Source organism: Coregonus lavaretus (genome assembly GCF_964263955.1).
Source record: "Coregonus lavaretus genome assembly, contig: HAP1_SCAFFOLD_436, whole genome shotgun sequence".
Taxonomy (NCBI): domain Eukaryota; kingdom Metazoa; phylum Chordata; class Actinopteri; order Salmoniformes; family Salmonidae; genus Coregonus; species Coregonus lavaretus.
Genome location: NW_028161380.1, coordinates 195,128 through 213,008, shown reverse-complemented (window position 1 = coordinate 213,008; position 17,881 = coordinate 195,128). Strand labels below are relative to the sequence as shown.

The window sequence follows — 17,881 nt, the reverse complement described above, 5'->3', positions numbered from 1 at the left end:
AAACCGGAGCAACCAACTCGGTAGCAAACAATTAAGTTCAGGAACACCTAAACTGGTAGATAGCTATGCATGGCAATGGACTAGTCCACTTCATCCCAACCACACATGTATATACCTTGAAGCGTTTGAGATAATATTAACTTCATGAAATACATTTAAAAAATGGTTATGAAATATAATTTTATTTGCCACATGCGCCGAATACAACAGGTGTAGACCTTACCGTGAAATGCTTACTGACAAGCCCTTAACCAACAATGCAGTTTTAAGAAAAATAAGTGTTAAGTAAAAAATTGATAAGTAAAAATAAAAAAATAAAAATAGAATTAAAGAGCAGCAGTAAAATAAAATAACAGTAGGGAGGCTCTATACAGGGGGTACCGGTACAGAGTCAATGTGCGGGGGCACAGGTTAGCCGAGGTAATTGAGGTAATATGTACATGTGGGTAGAGGTACAGTGACTATGCATAGATAATAAACAGAGAGTAGCAGCAGCGTAAAAAGAAGGTGTGGGGATGAGGCAGTCTAAGGATCACATCAGTTTTACCCCCCTCTGGCTGCCGGGCAGTTGGTGGCAGAGGTGGGATCCGCAGCAAGTACAGTGGGGGAAAAAAGTATTTAGTCAGCCACCAATTGTGCAATTTCTCCCACTTAAAAAGATGAGAGAGGCCTGTAATTTTCATCATAGGTACACGTCAACTATGACAGACAAATTGAGAATTTTTTTTCTCCAGAAAATCACATTGTAGGATTTTTAATGAATTTATTTGCAAATTATGGTGGAAAATAAGTATTTGGTCGCCTACAAACAAGCAAGATTTCTGGCTCTCACAGACCTGTAACTTCTTCTTTAAGAGGCTCCTCTGTCCTCCACTCATTACCTGTATTAATGGCACCTGTTTGAACTTGTTATCAGTATAAAAGACACCTGTCCACAACCTCAAACAGTCACACTCCAAACTCCACTATGGCCAAGACCAAAGAGCTGTCAAAGGACACCAGAAACAAAATTGTAGACCTGCACCAGGCTGGGAAGACTGAATCTGCAATAGGTAAGCAGCTTGGTTTGAATAAATCAACTGTGGGAGCAATTATTAGGAAATGGAAGACATACAAGACCACTGATAATCTCCCTCGATCTGGGGCTCCACGCAAGATCTCACCCCGTGGGGTCAAAATGATCACAAGAACGGTGAGCAAAAATCCCAGAACCACACGGGGGGACCTAGTGAATGACCTGCAGAGAGCTGGTTACCATCAGTAACACACTACACCACCAGGGACTCAAATCCTGCAGTGGCAGACGTGTCCCCCTGCTTAAGCCAGTACATGTTCAGGCCCGTCTGAAGTTTGCTAGAGGTCATTTGGATGATCCAGAAGAGGATTGGGAGAATGTCATATGGTCAGATGAAACAAAAATAGAACTTTTTGGTAAAAACTCAACTCGTCGTGTTTGGAGGACAAAAAATGCTGAGTTGCATCCAAAGAACACCATGCCTACTGTGAAGCATGGGGGTGGAAACATCATGCTTTGGGGCTGTTTTTCTGCAAAGGGACCAGGACGACTGATCCGTGTAAAGGAAAGAATGAATGGGGCCATGTATCGTGAGATTTTGAGTGAAAACCGCCTTCCATCAGCAAGGGCATTGAAGATGAAACGTGGCTGGGTCTTTCAGCATGACAATGATCCCAAACACACCGCCCTGGCAACGAAGGAGTGGCTTCGTAAGAAGCATTTCAAGGTCCTGGAGTGGCCTAGCCAGTCTCCAGATCTCAACCCCATAGAAAATCTTTGGAGGGAGTTGAAAGTCTGTGTTGCCCAGCGACAGCCCCAAAACATCACTGCTCTAGAGGAGATCTGCATGGAGGAATGGGCCAAAATACCAGCAACAGTGTGTGAAAACCTTGTGAAGACTTACAGAAAACGTTTGACCTGTGTCATTGCCAACAAAGGGTATATAACAAAGTATTGAGAAACTTTTGTTATTGACCAAATACTTATTTTCCACCATAATTTGCAAATAAATTCATTAAAAATCCTACAATGTGATTTTCTGGGTTTTTTTTCCTCAATTTGTCTGTCATAGTTGACGTGTACCTATGATGAAAATTACAGGCCTCATCTTTTTAAGTGGGAGAACTTGCACAATTGGTGGCTGACTAAATACTTTTTTCCCCACTGTATGTTTAGTTCAATAACTAAGTAAAACAGGAACACGAAGAAATCTGTTGATGATGATGCTGCTGTTGTTGATGATGATGCTGTTGATGATGCTGCTGTTGTTGATGATGATGCTGTTGATGATGCTGCTGCTGTTGATGATGCTGCTGCTGTTGATGATGCTGCTGCTGTTGTTGATGCTGCTGTTGTTGTTGCTGCTGTTGTTGATGCTGCTGTTGTTGTTGATGCTGCTGTTGTTGTTGATGCTGCTGTTGTTGTTGCTGTTGTTGATGATGCTGCTGTTGATGTTGATGATGATGTTGATGATGTTGTCTGTAGGTGTCCAATAAGAGGCAGCACCACCTGAACAAGCACCTGTACCGACCGTCCACCTTCCTGACGTCATATGAGCCTCCTGTCTATATGGATGAAGAGGATGAGAGAGCTGCCTACTATAGCTCTCTACAGGACCCTGATGGAGACCACTCGGTATGTTACACACAGACACACACAGTCCATTCTGTCTACCTCTCTACTCCGCAGCCTCTCTTCCACTCCATCTCCCTCTCTTCCTCTCTCTTCCACTCCATCTCTCTCTTCCTCTCTTCTGTCGCTCGCTCTCTTTCTAGCTTCCTCCCTCTCTCAAGATGCTAGTACTGACATTTCCCTCTCTCTCACTCTATCTCTGATGTGTGCAACCTTTATGAAACGAAGAGTCGCTGTTCCCTGCTGACACACAGACACACACAGACACATAGACACACACAGACACACACAGACACGTACTGCAAAAGTGCGTCAGCAGCAAAGCTCAGATTTCAGATTCAGTCATGCAAGCAGGGTTAACACTAGAACCGTTAATCATTTTGACTGCTCATGAATTTCATTGTTTTATTACTCTGCCATTGTTTAAAGTCACGCTCCCCTCCGTCCTCGACTTTTCCTTAATAAGTTTATGTAACAGACTGCCGTTGTCAGAATCTTAAAATGACAAACAGAACTGGAGTTAGAACCAGTTTTAGGAGGGCCTGCTCCGTTCCTTCCCCCTACAGTGGAAGGTGCCGTGCCCAGTTGATAATCACCCCGATAATTGCCTCAACTGAACCTAAACTAATTTCACACATATAGCAACAGATGAAATAAATGAAGTGAAGTATGATGGGGAGAATGGGTGAGTTTATGAACGAGGGGAAGCTAACGATGCATAATTATGTAATCACTGATTGTGAATGAAGAACAGGGCGGGCCATTCTATTGTATTGGTATTTTCAAATTATACTCTCAAAATGTACCCTATACCAGTCCACCAAATCCAAGCTGTTTTATCAGTCTACTCTGGCCTACTTGGAGTACACAGTGAGAGGCGTCATTTACAATGGCAAGAAGACCAAGACGAATGGATGTACATGCTGCGTTAGCGCTGCTACAAAATCTGAATGAAAACGACTCAGATGGTGGGGAAGAAATGAGTCATGATATCTCTGATGATTCTTCTGATTCTGAGCCTCAGCCTGAACCTACGCCGCCGAGGCCTAAGAACCTACACCGCCGAGGCCTAAGAACCTACGCCGCCGAGGCCTAAGAACCTACGCCGCCGAGGCCTAAGAACCTACGCCGCCGAGGCCTAAGAACCTACGCCGCCGAGGCCTAAGAACCTACGCCGCCGAGGCCTAAGAACCTACGCCGCCGAGGCCTAAGAACCTACGCCGCCGAGGCCTAAGAACCTACGCCGCCGAGGCCTAAGAACCTACGCCGCCGAGGCCTAAGAGCCTACGCCGCCGAGGCCTAAGAGCCTACGCCGCCGAGGCCTTTGAGCCTACGCCGCCGAGGCCTAAGAACCTACGCCGCAGAGGCCTAAGAACCTACGCCGCAGAGGCCTAAGAACCTACGCCGCCGAGGCCTAAGAACCTACGCCGCCGAGGCCTAAGAACCTACGCCGCCGAGGCCTAAGAACCTACGCCGCCGAGGCCTAAGAACCTACGCCGCCGAGGCCTAAGAACCTACGCCGCCGAGGCCTTTGAGCCTACGCCGCCGAGGCCTAAGAACCTACGCCGCCGAGGCCTAAGAACCTACGCCGCCGAGGCCTAAGAACCTACGCCGCCGAGGCCTAAGAACCTACGCCGCCGAGGCCTAAGAACCTACGCCGCCGAGGCCTAAGAACCTACGCCGCCGAGGCCTAAGAACCTACGCCGCCGAGGCCTAAGAACCTACGCCGCCGAGGCCTAAGAACCTACGCCGCCGAGGCCTAAGAACCTACGCCGCCGAGGCCTAAGAACCTACGCCGCCGAGGCATTTGAGCCTACGCCGCCGAGGCCTAAGAACCTACGCCGCCGAGGCCTAAGAACCTACGCCGCCGAGGCCTAAGAACCTACGCCGCCGAGGCCTAAGAACCTACGCCGCCGAGGCCTTTGAGCCTACGCCGCCGAGGCCTAAGAACCTACGCCGCCGAGGCCTTTGAGCCTACGCCGCCGAGGCCTTTGAGCCTACGCCGCCGAGGCCTAAGAACCTACGCCGCCGAGGCCTTTGAGCCTACGCCGCCGAGGCCTAAGAACCTACGCCGCCGAGGCCTAAGAACCTACGCCGCCGAGGCCTTTGAGCCTACGCCGCCGATGCCTTTGAGCCTACGCCGCCGAGGCCTTTGAGCCTACGCCGCCGAGGCCTTTGAGCCTACGCCGCCGAGGCCTTTGAGCCTACGCCGCCGAGGCCTTTGAGCCTACGCCGCCGAGGCCTTTGAGCCTACGCCGCCGAGGCCTTTGAGCCTACGCCGCCGAGGCCTTTGAGCCTACGCCGCCGAGGCCTTTGAGCCTACGCCGCCGAGGCCTTTGAGCCTACGCCGCCGAGGCCTTTGAGCCTACGCCGCCGAGGCCTAAGCGCAAAAAAGCCAGAACGGTGCGCACTGAGTACCACCAGATGAAACAGTGAGACAGGAGAGCATCTGTATGGCTTGCTGTTTGGGGTTTTAGGCTGGGTTTCTGTATAGCGCTTTGTGACATCTGCTGATGTAAAAAGGGCTTTATCAATACATTTGATTGGTTGAGAGCGAGAGGAAGGGATGGCACTGTTTGGATAGATCAAGCCAGTGACAATGCTACAGGATGATTATTGGCACAAAATGTAATCACAGAGAGCAGGCCCTACATCTCAAGCAAAAAACATCAGCAACACACTCACCAGCTTTTATTGTTTATGTGAGATGGACATGCTACAGCACATCAGGGACTGTTCTGAGACTCACAGGGAGCAAGGAGTCACTGCCTGGGATCAGGGACTGTGCTGAGGCTCACAGGGAGGAAGGAGTCACTGCCTGGGATCAGGGACTGTACTGTACTGAGGCTCACAGGGAGCAAGGAGTCACTGCCTGGGATCAGGGACTGTACTGAGGCTCACAGGGAGGAAGGAGTCACTGCCTGGGATCAGGGACTGTACTGAGGCTCACAGGGAGCAAGGAGTCACTGCCTGGGATCAGGGACTGTACTGAGGCTCACATGGAGGAAGGAGTCACTGCCTGGGATCAGGGACTGTACTGAGGCTCACAGGGAGCAAGGAGTCACTGCCTGGGATCAGGGACTGTACTGAGGCTCACAGGGAGGAAGGAGTCACTGCCTGGGATCAGGGACTGTACTGAGGCTCACAGGGAGCAAGGAGTCACTGCCTGGGATCAGGGACTGTACTGAGGCTCACAGGGAGCAAGGAGTCACTGCCTGGGATCAGGGACTGTGCTGAGGCTCACAGGGAGCAAGGAGTCACTGCCTGGGATCAGGGACTGTACTGAGGCTCACAGGGAGCAAGGAGTCACTGCCTGGGATCAGGGACTGTACTGAGGCTCACAGGGAGCAAGGAGTCACTGCCTGGGATCAGGGACTGTGCTGAGGCTCACAGGGAGCAAGGAGTCACTGCCTGGGATCAGGGACTGTGCTGAGGCTCACAGGGAGCAAGGAGTCACTGCCTGGGATCAGGGACTGTGCTGAGGCTCACAGGGAGCAAGGAGTCACTGCCTGGGATCAGGGACTGAGGCTCACAGGGAGCAAGGAGTCACTGCCTGGGATCAGGGACTGAGGCTCACAGGGAGCAAGGAGTCACTGCCTGGGATCAGGGACTGTACTGAGGCTCACAGGGAGCAAGGAGTCACTGCCTGGGATCAGGGACTGTACTGTACTGAGGCTCACAGGGAGCAAGGAGTCACTGCCTGGGATCAGGGACTGTACTGAGGCTCACAGGGAGCAAGGAGTCACTGCCTGGGATCAGGGACTGTACTGAGGCTCACAGGGAGCAAGGAGTCACTGCCTGGGATCAGGGACTGTACTGAGGCTCACAGGGAGCAAGGAGTCACTGCCTGGGATCAGGGACTGTACTGAGGCTCACAGGGAGCAAGGAGTCACTGCCTGGGATCAGGGACTGTACTGAGGCTCACAGGGAGCAAGGAGTCACTGCCTGGGATCAGGGACTGTACTGAGGCTCACAGGGAGCAAGGAGTCACTGCCTGGGATCAGGTACTGTACTGTGCTGAGGCTCACAGGGAGCAAGGAGACACTGCCTGGGATCAGGGACTGTACTGAGGCTCACAGGGAGCAAGGAGACACTGCCTGGGATCAGGGACTGTACTGTGCTGAGGCTCACAGGGAGCAAGCAGACACTGCCTGGGATCAAGGACTGTTCTGAGACTCACAGGGAGCAAGGAGTCACTGCCTGGGATCAGGGACTGTACTGAGGCTCACAGGGAGCAAGGAGACACTGCCTTGGATCAGGGACTGTACTGTGCTGAGGCTCACAGGGAGCAAGGAGTCACTGCCTGGGATCAGGGACTGTGCTGAGGCTCACAGGGAGCAAGGAGTCACTGCCTGGGATCAGGGACTGTGCTGAGGCTCACAGGGAGCAAGGAGTCACTGCCTGGGATCAGGGACTGTACTGAGGCTCACAGGGAGCAAGGACTCACTGCCTGGGATCAGGGACTGTACTGAGGCTCACAGGGAGCAAGGAGTCACTGCCTGGGATCAGGGACTGTACTGAGGCTCACAGGGAGCAAGCAGACACTGCCTGGGATCAGGGACTGTACTGTGCTGAGGCTCACAGGGAGCAAGCAGACACTGCCTGGGATCAGGGACTGTTCTGAGACTCACAGGGAGCAAGGAGTCACTGCCTGGGATCAGGGACTGTACTGAGGCTCACAGGGAGCAAGGAGACACTGCCTTGGATCAGGGACTGTACTGTGCTGAGGCTCACAGGGAGCAAGGAGTCACTGCCTGGGATCAGGGACTGTGCTGAGGCTCACAGGGAGCAAGGAGTCACTGCCTGGGATCAGGGACTGTACTGAGGCTCACAGGGATTAAGGAGTCACTGCCTGGGATCAGGGACTGTGCTGAGGCTCACAGGGAGCAAGGAGTCACTGCCTGGGATCAGGGACTGTACTGAGACTCACAGGGAGCAAGGACTCACTGCCTGGGATCAGGGACTGTACTGAGGCTCACAGGGAGCAAGGAGTCACTGCCTGGGATCAGGGACTGTACTGTACTGAGGCTCACAGGGAGCAAGCAGACACTGCCTGGGATCAGGGACTGTACTGAGGCTCACAGGGAGCAAGGAGTCACTGCCTGGGATCAGGGACTGTACTGAGGCTCACAGGGAGCAAGGAGTCACTGCCTGGGATCAGGGACTGTACTGTGCTGAGGCTCACAGGGAGCAAGGAGTCACTGCCTGGGATCAGGGACTGTACTGTGCTGAGGCTCACAGGGAGCAAGGAGTCACTGCCTGGGATCAGGGACTGTACTGTGCTGAGGCTCACAGGGAGCAAGGAGTCACTGCCTGGGATCTCTCTGTTGATGAGCTGGAAACAGACATGGTATCCAATGGATAAATAATGGACTATTTTTGACTGCTGTCATATCGACACTTATATTCATTATAATGCCATTATTGCTTTAGTGCTGATTTCCACTATTAATTAAGCACAGTTGGCGCCTATAATGTCGTCTAGGCAACTGATGCTTTCATCATCTGACTGAGTCTTGCTTCCCGTGCGTCTTGGTGGTCGGGGTATTTTATTATTTTGCCGTTTTATAAAAACAAGCTGCTGCCGTGTTCCAACACATACGCTTTCTGTTTCATAGCTGGAACAAAGACTCCAACAAAGTGGAAAATAAATAAATACATTAAATAATGTAAAGTGATGCAGACAATTACATTGATGGAAGTTACAATCTATCTGCAATATTAAAGCTGATCTACCCCCATAAAATTTTTTAAAAATAAAGACACCAACTATTGAACACTTGTTTTGTTTTTATTTTATTTATTTTTTACATATAGCCTACAGTAACATAAAGTCATAAATGCTATTGAAGAAGGAAAAACAATATGTATTCTAATACTACCCAATACCTACATAAACACAACCAAATAATTATTTTTGGCGATGGCGTATGTGAAATGTATTTATTAGACGGTTAGAATGTTGCAGTCAGAATGACAGCTCGTTAGCTTGAAGGGGGGCGGCAGTCGAGGCCCGGCCGTTCTACTGTTAAAGGAATCTCACTACAAGGAGCCAGTCTTTATTGGTTAGAGGGGCTGCATGCAGTCGAGGCCCGGCCGTTCTACTGTTAAAGGAATCTCACTACAAGGAGCCAGTCTTTATTGGTTAGAGGGGCTGCATGCCTATGCTCTTTAGAAAACTCACTGCAAATATTAGTCTGTGATACTAAGGAGTGTGTCTGTGTTTTCGTGTGTGTGTGTGTGTTTGTGTCTCCTTGTGTGTGTTTGTGTCTCCTTGTGTGTGTTTGTGTATCCTTGTGTGTGTGTGTGTGTGTGTGTGTGTGTGTGTGTGTGTGTGTGTGTGTCTCTGTGTGTGTGTGTGTGTGTCTCTGTGTGTGTGTGTTTGTGTCTCTGTGTGTGTGTGTGTGTGTGTGTGTGTGTGTGCGTGTTTCTCCAGGATGAGGATGGTGTACCTGTGGAGTTGAGACACCTGCCGGAGTACAAGGAGCTTCTGGAGCTGAAGAGGATGAAGAAACACAAACTACAGGAGATCCAGGCTGAGAGCGGCATGGCCCTTCACCATGGATACAAGGTACACACACAGTCTCTCACACACACACACACACACACACACACACACACACACACACACACTCACTCACACACACACCGCCATGGCCCTGTACCATGGATACAAGGTAGTGGTTTCTTCTAGGATGACAACGCCCCTATCCACAGGGCACGAAAACTATGTAAACCATATGCCACGGCCGTCTCAGTCACCAGATCTCAACACAATTCAACACTTATGGGAGATTCTGGAGCGGCGCCTGAGACAGTGTTTTCCACCACCATCAACAAAACACCACATTATGTAATCTGTGTGGTAGCTAGCTAACTCTCTCCTTAGTGTAATATGTGTGGTAGCTAGCTAACTATCTCCTTAGTGTAATCTGTGTGGTAGCTAGCTAACGCGCTCTCCTTAGTGTAATCTGTGTGGTAGCCTGCTAACTCTCTCCTTAGTGTAATCTGTGTGGTAGCTAGCTAACGCGCTCTCCTTAGTGTAATCTGTGTGGTAGCTAGCTAACTCTCTCCTTAGTGTAATCTGTGTGGTAGCTAGCTAACTCTCTCTCCTTAGTGTAATCTGTGTGGTAGCTAGCTAACTCTCTCCTTAGTGTAATCTGTGTGGTAGCTAGCTAACTCTCTCCTTAGTGTAATCTGTGTGGTAGCTAGCTAACTCTCTCTCCTTAGTGTAATCTGTGTGGTAGCTAGCTAACTCTCTCTCTCCTTAGTGTAATCTGTGTGGTAGCTAGCTAACTCTCTCTCCTTAGTGTAATCTGTGTGGTAGCTAGCTAACTCTCTCTCTCCTTAGTGTAATATGTGTGGTAGCTAGCTAGCTCTCTCTCCTTAGTGTAATCTGTGTGGTAGCTAGCTAACTTTCTCTCCTTAGTGTAATCTGTGTGGTAGCTAGCTAACTCTCTCTCCTTAGTGTAATCTGTGTGGTAGCTAGCTAACTCTCTCCTTATTGTAATCTGTGTGGTAGCTAGCTAACTCTCTCCTTAGTGTAATATGTGTGGTAGCTAGCTAACTCTCTCTCCTTAGTGTAATATGTGTGGTAGCTAGCTAACTCTCTCTCCTTAGTGTAATCTGTGTGGTAGCTAGCTAACTCTCTCCTTAGTGTAATCTGTGTGGTAGCTAGCTAACTCTCTCCTTAGTGTAATATGTGTGGTAGCTAGCTAACTCTCTCTCCTTAGTGTAATCTGTGTGGTAGCTAGCTAACTCTCTCTCCTTAGTGTAATCTGTTTGGTACCTACCTAACTCTCTCCTTAGTGTAATATGTGTGGTAGCTAGCTAACTCTCTCTCCTTAGTGTAATATGTGTGGTAGCTAGCTAGCTCTCTCTCCTTAGTGTAATCTGTGTGGTAGCTAGCTAACTCTCTCTCCTTAGTGTAATCTGTGTGGTAGCTAGCTAACTCTCTCTCCTTAGTGTAATCTGTGTGGTAGCTAGCTAACTCTCTCTCCTTAGTGTAATCTGTTTGGTACCTACCTAACTCTCTCCTTAGTGTAATATGTGTGGTAGCTAGCTAACTCTCTCTCCTTAGTGTAATCTGTGTGGTAGCTAGCTAACTCTCTCTCCTTAGTGTAATCTGTGTGGTAGCTAGCTAACTCTCTCTCCTTAGTGTAATCTGTGTGGTAGCTAGCTAACTCTCTCTCTCCTTAGTGTAATCTGTGTGGTAGCTAGCTAACTCTCTCTCCTTAGTGTAATATGTGTGGTAGCTAGCTAACTCTCTCTCCTTAGTGTAATCTGTGTGGTAGCTAGCTAACTCTCTCCTTAGTGTAATATGTGTGGTAGCTAGCTAACTCTCTCTCCTTAGTGTAATCTGTGTGGTAGCTAGTTTACTCACTCTCCTTAGTGTAATCTGTGTGGTAGCTAGCTAACTCTCTCTCCTTAGTGTAATCTGTGTGGTAGCTAGCTAACTCTCTCCCTCCTTAGTGTAATCTGTGTGGTAGCTAGCTAACGCTCTCTCCTTAGTGTAATCTATGTGGTAGCTAGCTAACTCTCTCTCCTTAGTGTAATCTGTGTGGTAGCTAGCTAACTCTCTCCTTAGTGTAATCTGTGTGGTAGCTAGCTAACTCTCTCTCCTTAGTGTAATCTGTGTGGTAGCTAGCTAACTCTCTCTCCTTAGTGTAATCTGTGTGGTAGCTAGCTAACTCTCTCTCCTTAGTGTAATCTGTGTGGTAGCTAGCTAACGCGCTCTCCTTAGTGTAATCTGTGTGGTAGCTAGCTAACTCTCTCTCCTTAGTGTAATCTGTGTGGTAGCTAGCTAACTCTCTCTCCTTAGTGTAATCTGTTTGGTACCTACCTAACTCTCTCCTTAGTGTAATATGTGTGGTAGCTAGCTAACTCTCTCTCCTTAGTGTAATCTGTGTGGTAGCTAGCTACCTCTCTCCTTAGTGTAATCTGTGTGGTAGCTAGCTAACTCTCTCTCCTTAGTGTAATCTGTGTGGTAGCTAGCTAACTCTCTCTCTCCTTAGTGTAATCTGTGTGGTAGCTAGCTAACTCTCTCTCCTTAGTGTAATATGTGTGGTAGCTAGCTAACTCTCTCTCCTTAGTGTAATCTGTGTGGTAGCTAGCTAACTCTCTCCTTAGTGTAATATGTGTGGTAGCTAGCTAACTCTCTCTCCTTAGTGTAATCTGTGTGGTAGCTAGTTTACTCACTCTCCTTAGTGTAATCTGTGTGGTAGCTAGCTAACTCTCTCTCCTTAGTGTAATCTGTGTGGTAGCTAGCTAACTCTCTCCCTCCTTAGTGTAATCTGTGTGGTAGCTAGCTAACGCTCTCTCCTTAGTGTAATCTATGTGGTAGCTAGCTAACTCTCTCTCCTTAGTGTAATCTGTGTGGTAGCTAGCTAACTCTCTCCTTAGTGTAATCTGTGTGGTAGCTAGCTAACTCTCTCTCCTTAGTGTAATCTGTGTGGTAGCTAGCTACCTCTCTCTCCTTAGTGTAATCTGTGTGGTAGCTAGCTAACTCTCTCTCCTTAGTGTAATCTGTGTGGTAGCTAGCTAACGCGCTCTCCTTAGTGTAATCTGTGTGGTAGCTAGCTAACTCTCTCCTTAGTGTAATCTATGTGGTAGCTAGCTAACTCTCTCCTTAGTGTAATATGTGTGGTAGCTAGCTAACTCTCTCTCCTTAGTGTAATCTGTGTGGTAGCTAGCTAACTCTCTCCTTAGTGTAATATGTGTGGTAGCTAGCTAACTCTCTCTCTCCTTAGTGTAATCTGTGTGGTAGCTAGCTAACTCTCTCTCCTTAGTGTAATCTATGTGGTAGCTAGCTAACTCTCTCTCCTTAGTGTAATCTGTGTGGTAGCTAGCTAACTCTCTCCTTAGTGTAATCTATGTGGTAGCTAGCTAACTCTCTCATTAGTGTAATATGTGTGGTAGCTAGCTAACTCTCTCTCCTTAGTGTAATCTGTGTGGTAGCTAGCTAACTCTCTCCTTAGTGTAATATGTGTGGTAGCTAGCTAACTCTCTCTCTCCTTAGTGTAATCTGTGTGGTAGCTAGCTAACTCTCTCTCCTTAGTGTAATCTATGTGGTAGCTAGCTAACTCTCTCTCCTTAGTGTAATCTGTGTGGTAGCTAGCTAACTCTCTCCTTAGTGTAATCTATGTGGTAGCTAGCTAACTCTCTCCTTAGTGTAATCTGTGTGGTAGCTAGCTAACTCTCTCCTTAGTGTAATATGTGTGGTAGCTAGCTAACTCTCTCCTTAGTGTAATCTGTGTGGTAGCTAGCTAACTCTCTCCTTAGTGTAATCTGTGTGGTAGCTAGCTAACTCTCTCCTTAGTGTAATCTGTGTGGTAGCTAGCTAACTCTCTCTCCTTAGTGTAATATGTGTGGTAGCTAGCTAACTCTCACTCCTTAGTGTAATATGTGTGGTAGCTAGCTAACTCTCTCCTTAGTGTAATCTGTGTGGTAGCTAGCTAACTCTCACTCCTTAGTGTAATCTGTGTGGTAGCTAGCTAACTCACTCCTTAGTGTAATCGGCAGGTAGCTTAGTGGTTAAAAGCGTTGTGCCAGTAACCGAAAGGTCGCTGGTTCTAATCCCCGAGCCGACTAGGTGAAAAATCTGTCGATGTGCCCTTGAGCAAGGCACTTAACCCTAATTGCTCCTGTAAGTCGCTCTGGATAAGAGCGTCTGCTAAATGACTAAAATAAAAATAAATAAATAAATAATCTGTTTGGTACCTACCTAACTCTCTCCTTAGTGTAATATGTGTGGTAGCTAGCTAACTCTCTCTCCTTAGTGTAATCTGTGTGGTAGCTAGCTAACTCTCTCCTTAGTGTAATCTGTGTGGTAGCTAGCTAACTCTCTCTCCTTAGTGTAATCTGTGTGGTAGCTAGCTAACTCTCTCCTTAGTGTAATATGTGTGGTAGCTAGCTAACTCTCTCCTTAGTGTAATCTGTGTGGTAGCTAGCTAACTCTCTCCTTAGTGTAATCTGTGTGGTAGCTAGCTAACTCTCTCCTTAGTGTAATCTGTGTGGTAGCTAGCTAACTCTCTCCTTAGTGTAATGTGGTTTGACATTAGTATTTTTTTTTTTAAAGCTTGCATCTGAGACTAGCTAATGTTTCTCTCTCCAGTGTGACGTGTGTGGTGTGGAGCCAATCCAGGGGGTGCGGTGGCATTGTCAGGACTGTCCCTCATACAACGCTGTAGACTTCTGCTCCAACTGCTCCGACTGGTGAGTCCTGCCTGGCTGGGGATCTGTTCATCAGGCTAATGATTTTAAACAGGAAGGTTTTACTCCATTGCATACCTTGGCCTGCATCTTAGCGGTTTTGTTCCTGGTGCAGTAGACCACTTCGGTTTCATTGATGTGTTTGCCAACGACCCTTTCTTCAATTACTATGTATTGGCTGGTTCAGTATACCTGAAACGGGTTAAAACTTATTTAAGAAAAGTATAAGGGTGACAATGTACACTGCTCAAAAAAATAAAGGGAACACTAAAATAACACATCCTAGATCTGAATGAATGAAATAATCTTATTAAATACTTTTTTCTTTACATAGTTGAATGTGCTGACAACAAAATCACACACAAATTATCAATGGAAATCAAATTTATCAACCCATGGAGGTCTGGATTTGGAGTCGCCCTCAAAATTAAAGTGGAAAACCACACTACAGGCTGATCCAACTATGATGTAATGTCCTTAAAACAAGTCAAAATGAGGCTCAGTAGTGTGTGTGGCCTCCACGTGCCTGTATGACCTCCCTACAACGCCTGGGCATGCTCCTGATGAGGTGGTGGATGGTCTCCTGAGGGATCTCCTCCCAGACCTGGACTAAAGCATCCGCCAACTCCTGGACAGTCTGTGGTGCAACGTGGCGTTGGTGGATGGAGCGAGACATGATGTCCCAGATGTGCTCAATTGGATTCAGGTCTGGGGAACGGGCGGGCCAGTCCATAGCATCAATGCCTTCCTCTTGCAGGACCTGCTGACACACTCCAGCCACATGAGGTCTAGCATTGTCTTGCATTAGGAGGAACCCAGGGCCAACCGCACCAGCATATGGTCTCACAAGGGGTCTGAGGATCTCATCTCGGTACCTAATGGCAGTCAGGCTACCTCTGGTGAGCACATGGAGGGCTGTGCGGCCCCCCAAAGAAATGCCACCCCACACCATGACTGACCCACCGCCAAACCGGTCATGCTGGAGGATGTTGCAGGCAGCAGAACGTTCTCCACGGCGTCTCCAGACTCTGTCACGTCTGTCACATGTGCTCAGTGTGAACCTGCTTTCATCTGTGAAGAGCACAGGGCGCCAGTGGCGAATTTGCCAATCTTGGTGTTCTCTGGCAAATGCCAAACGTCCTGCACGGTGTTGGGCTGTAAGCACAACCCCCACCTGTGGACGTCGGGCCCTCATACCACCCTCATGGAGTCTGTTTCTGACCGTTTGAGCAGACACATGCACATTTGTGGCCTGCTGGAGGTCATTTTGCAGGGCTCTGGCAGTGCTCCTCCTGCTCCTCCTTGCACAAAGGCGGAGGTAGCAGTCCTGCTGCTGGGTTGTTGCCCTCCTACGGCCTCCTCCACGTCTCCTGATGTACTGGCCTGTCTCCTGGTAGCGCCTCCATGCTCTGGACACTACGCTGACAGACACAGCAAACCTTCTTGCCACAGCTCGCATTGATGTGCCATCCTGGATGAGCTGCACTACCTGAGCCACTTGTGTGGGTTGTAGACTCCGTCTCATGCTACCACTAGAGTGAAAGCACCGCCAGCATTCAAAAGTGACCAAAACATCAGCCAGGAAGCATAGGAACTGAGAAGTGGTCTGTGGTCACCACCTGCAAAACCAGTCCTTTATTGGGGGTGTCTTGCTAATTGCCTATAATTTCCACCTGTTGTCTATTCCATTTGCACAACAGCATGTGAAATGTATTGTCAATCAGTGTTGCTTCCTAAGTGGACAGTTTGATTTCACAGAAGTGTGATTGACTTGGAGTTACATTGTGTTGTTTAAGTGTTCCCTTTATTTTTTTGAGCAGTGTATTTGGCCACAACTGTAAGGTGTACGTGCAACCCTTTTTCCAATGATAATTTATGAACCTGTCTTTCCCCTGTGTTTACCTCCTCCAGCCTGTACAAGACTGAGAGCCACGCGCCCGGCCACCGTCTGGAACCGGTCTATCACCATGAGACCTTCCTAGACAGGGACTACTGCCTGGATCAGACCCCTGGATATAACTATCTGGACCCAAACTACTACCCTGCTAACAGATGACAGCATGGCCCTTAAACTCAGCCCAAGGGCCACAGATACAGACCCCTAGCTTCCTGGTCCAGCCCTGGGGCCACAGCTACAGACCCCTAGCTTCCTGGTCCAACCCTGGGGCCACAGATACAGACCCCTAGCTTCCTGGTCCAGCCCTGGGGCCACAGTTTCAGTTACACCGGGCGGCTCCTACCAGGTTCAGCTTCAGGGGCCACAGTTTCAGTTACACCGGGCGGCTCCTACCAGGTTCAGCTTCAGGGGCCACAGTTTCAGTTACACCGGGCGGCTCCTACCAGGTTCAGCTTCAGGGGCCACAGTTTCAGTTACACCGGGCGGCTCAAACCAGGTTCAGCTTCAGGGGCCACAGTTTCAGCTACACTCCATCGGCCCCTAGCCTCAGCCAGCAGAAGCCTCCAGCCGGCAGGCCAGACTGTATGGCTCCAGACCTTGAGAACCTAGACAGCTCTCAGACCAGCTACCCTGCTCACCCCAGCTACCCTGCTCACCCCAGCTACCCTGCTCACCCCAGCTACCCTGCTCACCCCAGCTACCCTGCTCACCCCACCCCACTAGCCCAGCAGTATGGCAGGCATTGGGTCTCTGGGAGGGGGTCTGGGAGGGGGTCTGGGAGGGGGTCTGGGAGGGGGTCTGGGGTCTGCGCTCACTTCCAACGGAACATAATGGAAATATAAAAAACACTATTTAAAATTAAATTAAAAAACTGAAGAGGGCACACCGACATTCCCGAGTCCCGGAGACAGACAAGAGGGCCCTCCCTCTTCTTCATCCCTCTTCTTCATCCCTCTTCTTCATCCCTCCTCTTCCTCCCTCCTCTTCCTCCCTCCTCCTTCCTTCCTCTTCCTCCTTCCTCCCTCCTCCTCTTCCTCCTTGCTCCCTCCTCCTTCCTCCCTCCTCCTTCCTCCCTCCTCTTCCTCCCTCCTCTTCCTCCTCTTCCTCCTGGTCTAGTGGGTCTACTACTATTCAGGATCGTGTTCACCTAACGGAAGAAAACGGGGAGGGACTACCTGAACTTTTAGTTTTCTATTACAAAACGTTTTGCTACGTTTTGCACTAATGAATATGACCCTGAGTGCTGAGACTGGTGTGTGGTGATGGTAGTGTGGTGGTAGATATCTGTATTTGAGTAGGTGGGGCCTGTTAACAAGCTTCCTTTTTGGGCAGGGCCTGTTATGGGATATGGGTTGGGGGAGGAGCTCGGTGGCCATGAAAGGCATGTCTTTGAATCCTACCAGGTTTTTAAACCAATCACAGGACAAGATCTGCTGATGTAACCCACATGGCGGGTGTTGTCAGATGCAGCCATGGTAACGGACACCAGATACACCTCCACCTCATGTCTCCATGGTAATGGACCCGATACACCTCCATTTCACATCTCCATGGTAACAGACCCAATACACCTCCACCTCACATCTCCATGGTAACAGACCCTGATACACCTCGGTCAGCTAGTCATCTCCTCACCTCTCTCGGTCTCCTTCCCTCTCTCCTTCCCTCTCTCTCCTTCCTCTAAACCAGTTCAGTTTCCAACAGAGAAGCACTACAGCACCGAAAGCACACAAGCTGAAGGAAGGAAGCCTTGTGAAACTTAAACTTATGATGAAAAATGTAAATTGTGTTTTTCTTTTTGATGTGGTTGATCATGTGGTTGATGCTGTTGTTTTGATTATGTGGTTGATCATGTGGTTGATCATGTGTAATAACAGATATACAGTGATATGGTGAAAAGTAGCCCGGTGGTAACTAATAACAGATATACAGTGATATGGTGAAAAGTAGCCCGGTGGTAACTATGACACGACGTAAAGTTAGTTGCATAAAGTCTGTGTGCCATTTTCTTTGTTTGGAGAATTCCCCCTCTGAACCCTCGAACCTTGACCTCCGACCTTTAACCCCTGACCTCTATGAAACTGCCCCATCATCTAGCCTCCAGAGCAAGGTTCTCCATAGAGAAT

The 17,881-nt window shown here is 48.9% G+C and overlaps 1 protein-coding gene across 1 annotated transcript in view; it reads left to right on the top strand.

Moving 5' to 3' along the window:
- Nucleotides 1–16,490, top strand: part of LOC311120750 (ZZ-type zinc finger-containing protein 3-like) — a 49,191-nt gene extending 32,701 nt beyond the window's left edge. The window contains exons 10-13 of the mRNA XM_084195325.1: nucleotides 2,501–2,650; nucleotides 9,084–9,218; nucleotides 13,761–13,861; nucleotides 15,770–16,490. Coding sequence (XP_084051451.1) covers nucleotides 2,501–2,650; nucleotides 9,084–9,218; nucleotides 13,761–13,861; nucleotides 15,770–15,914 — 531 coding nt within the window. The 3' untranslated portion in view covers nucleotides 15,915–16,490. The remainder of the gene's footprint in view (nucleotides 1–2,500; nucleotides 2,651–9,083; nucleotides 9,219–13,760; nucleotides 13,862–15,769) is intronic.
- The last annotated feature ends 1,391 nt before the right edge of the window (nucleotides 16,491–17,881 follow it).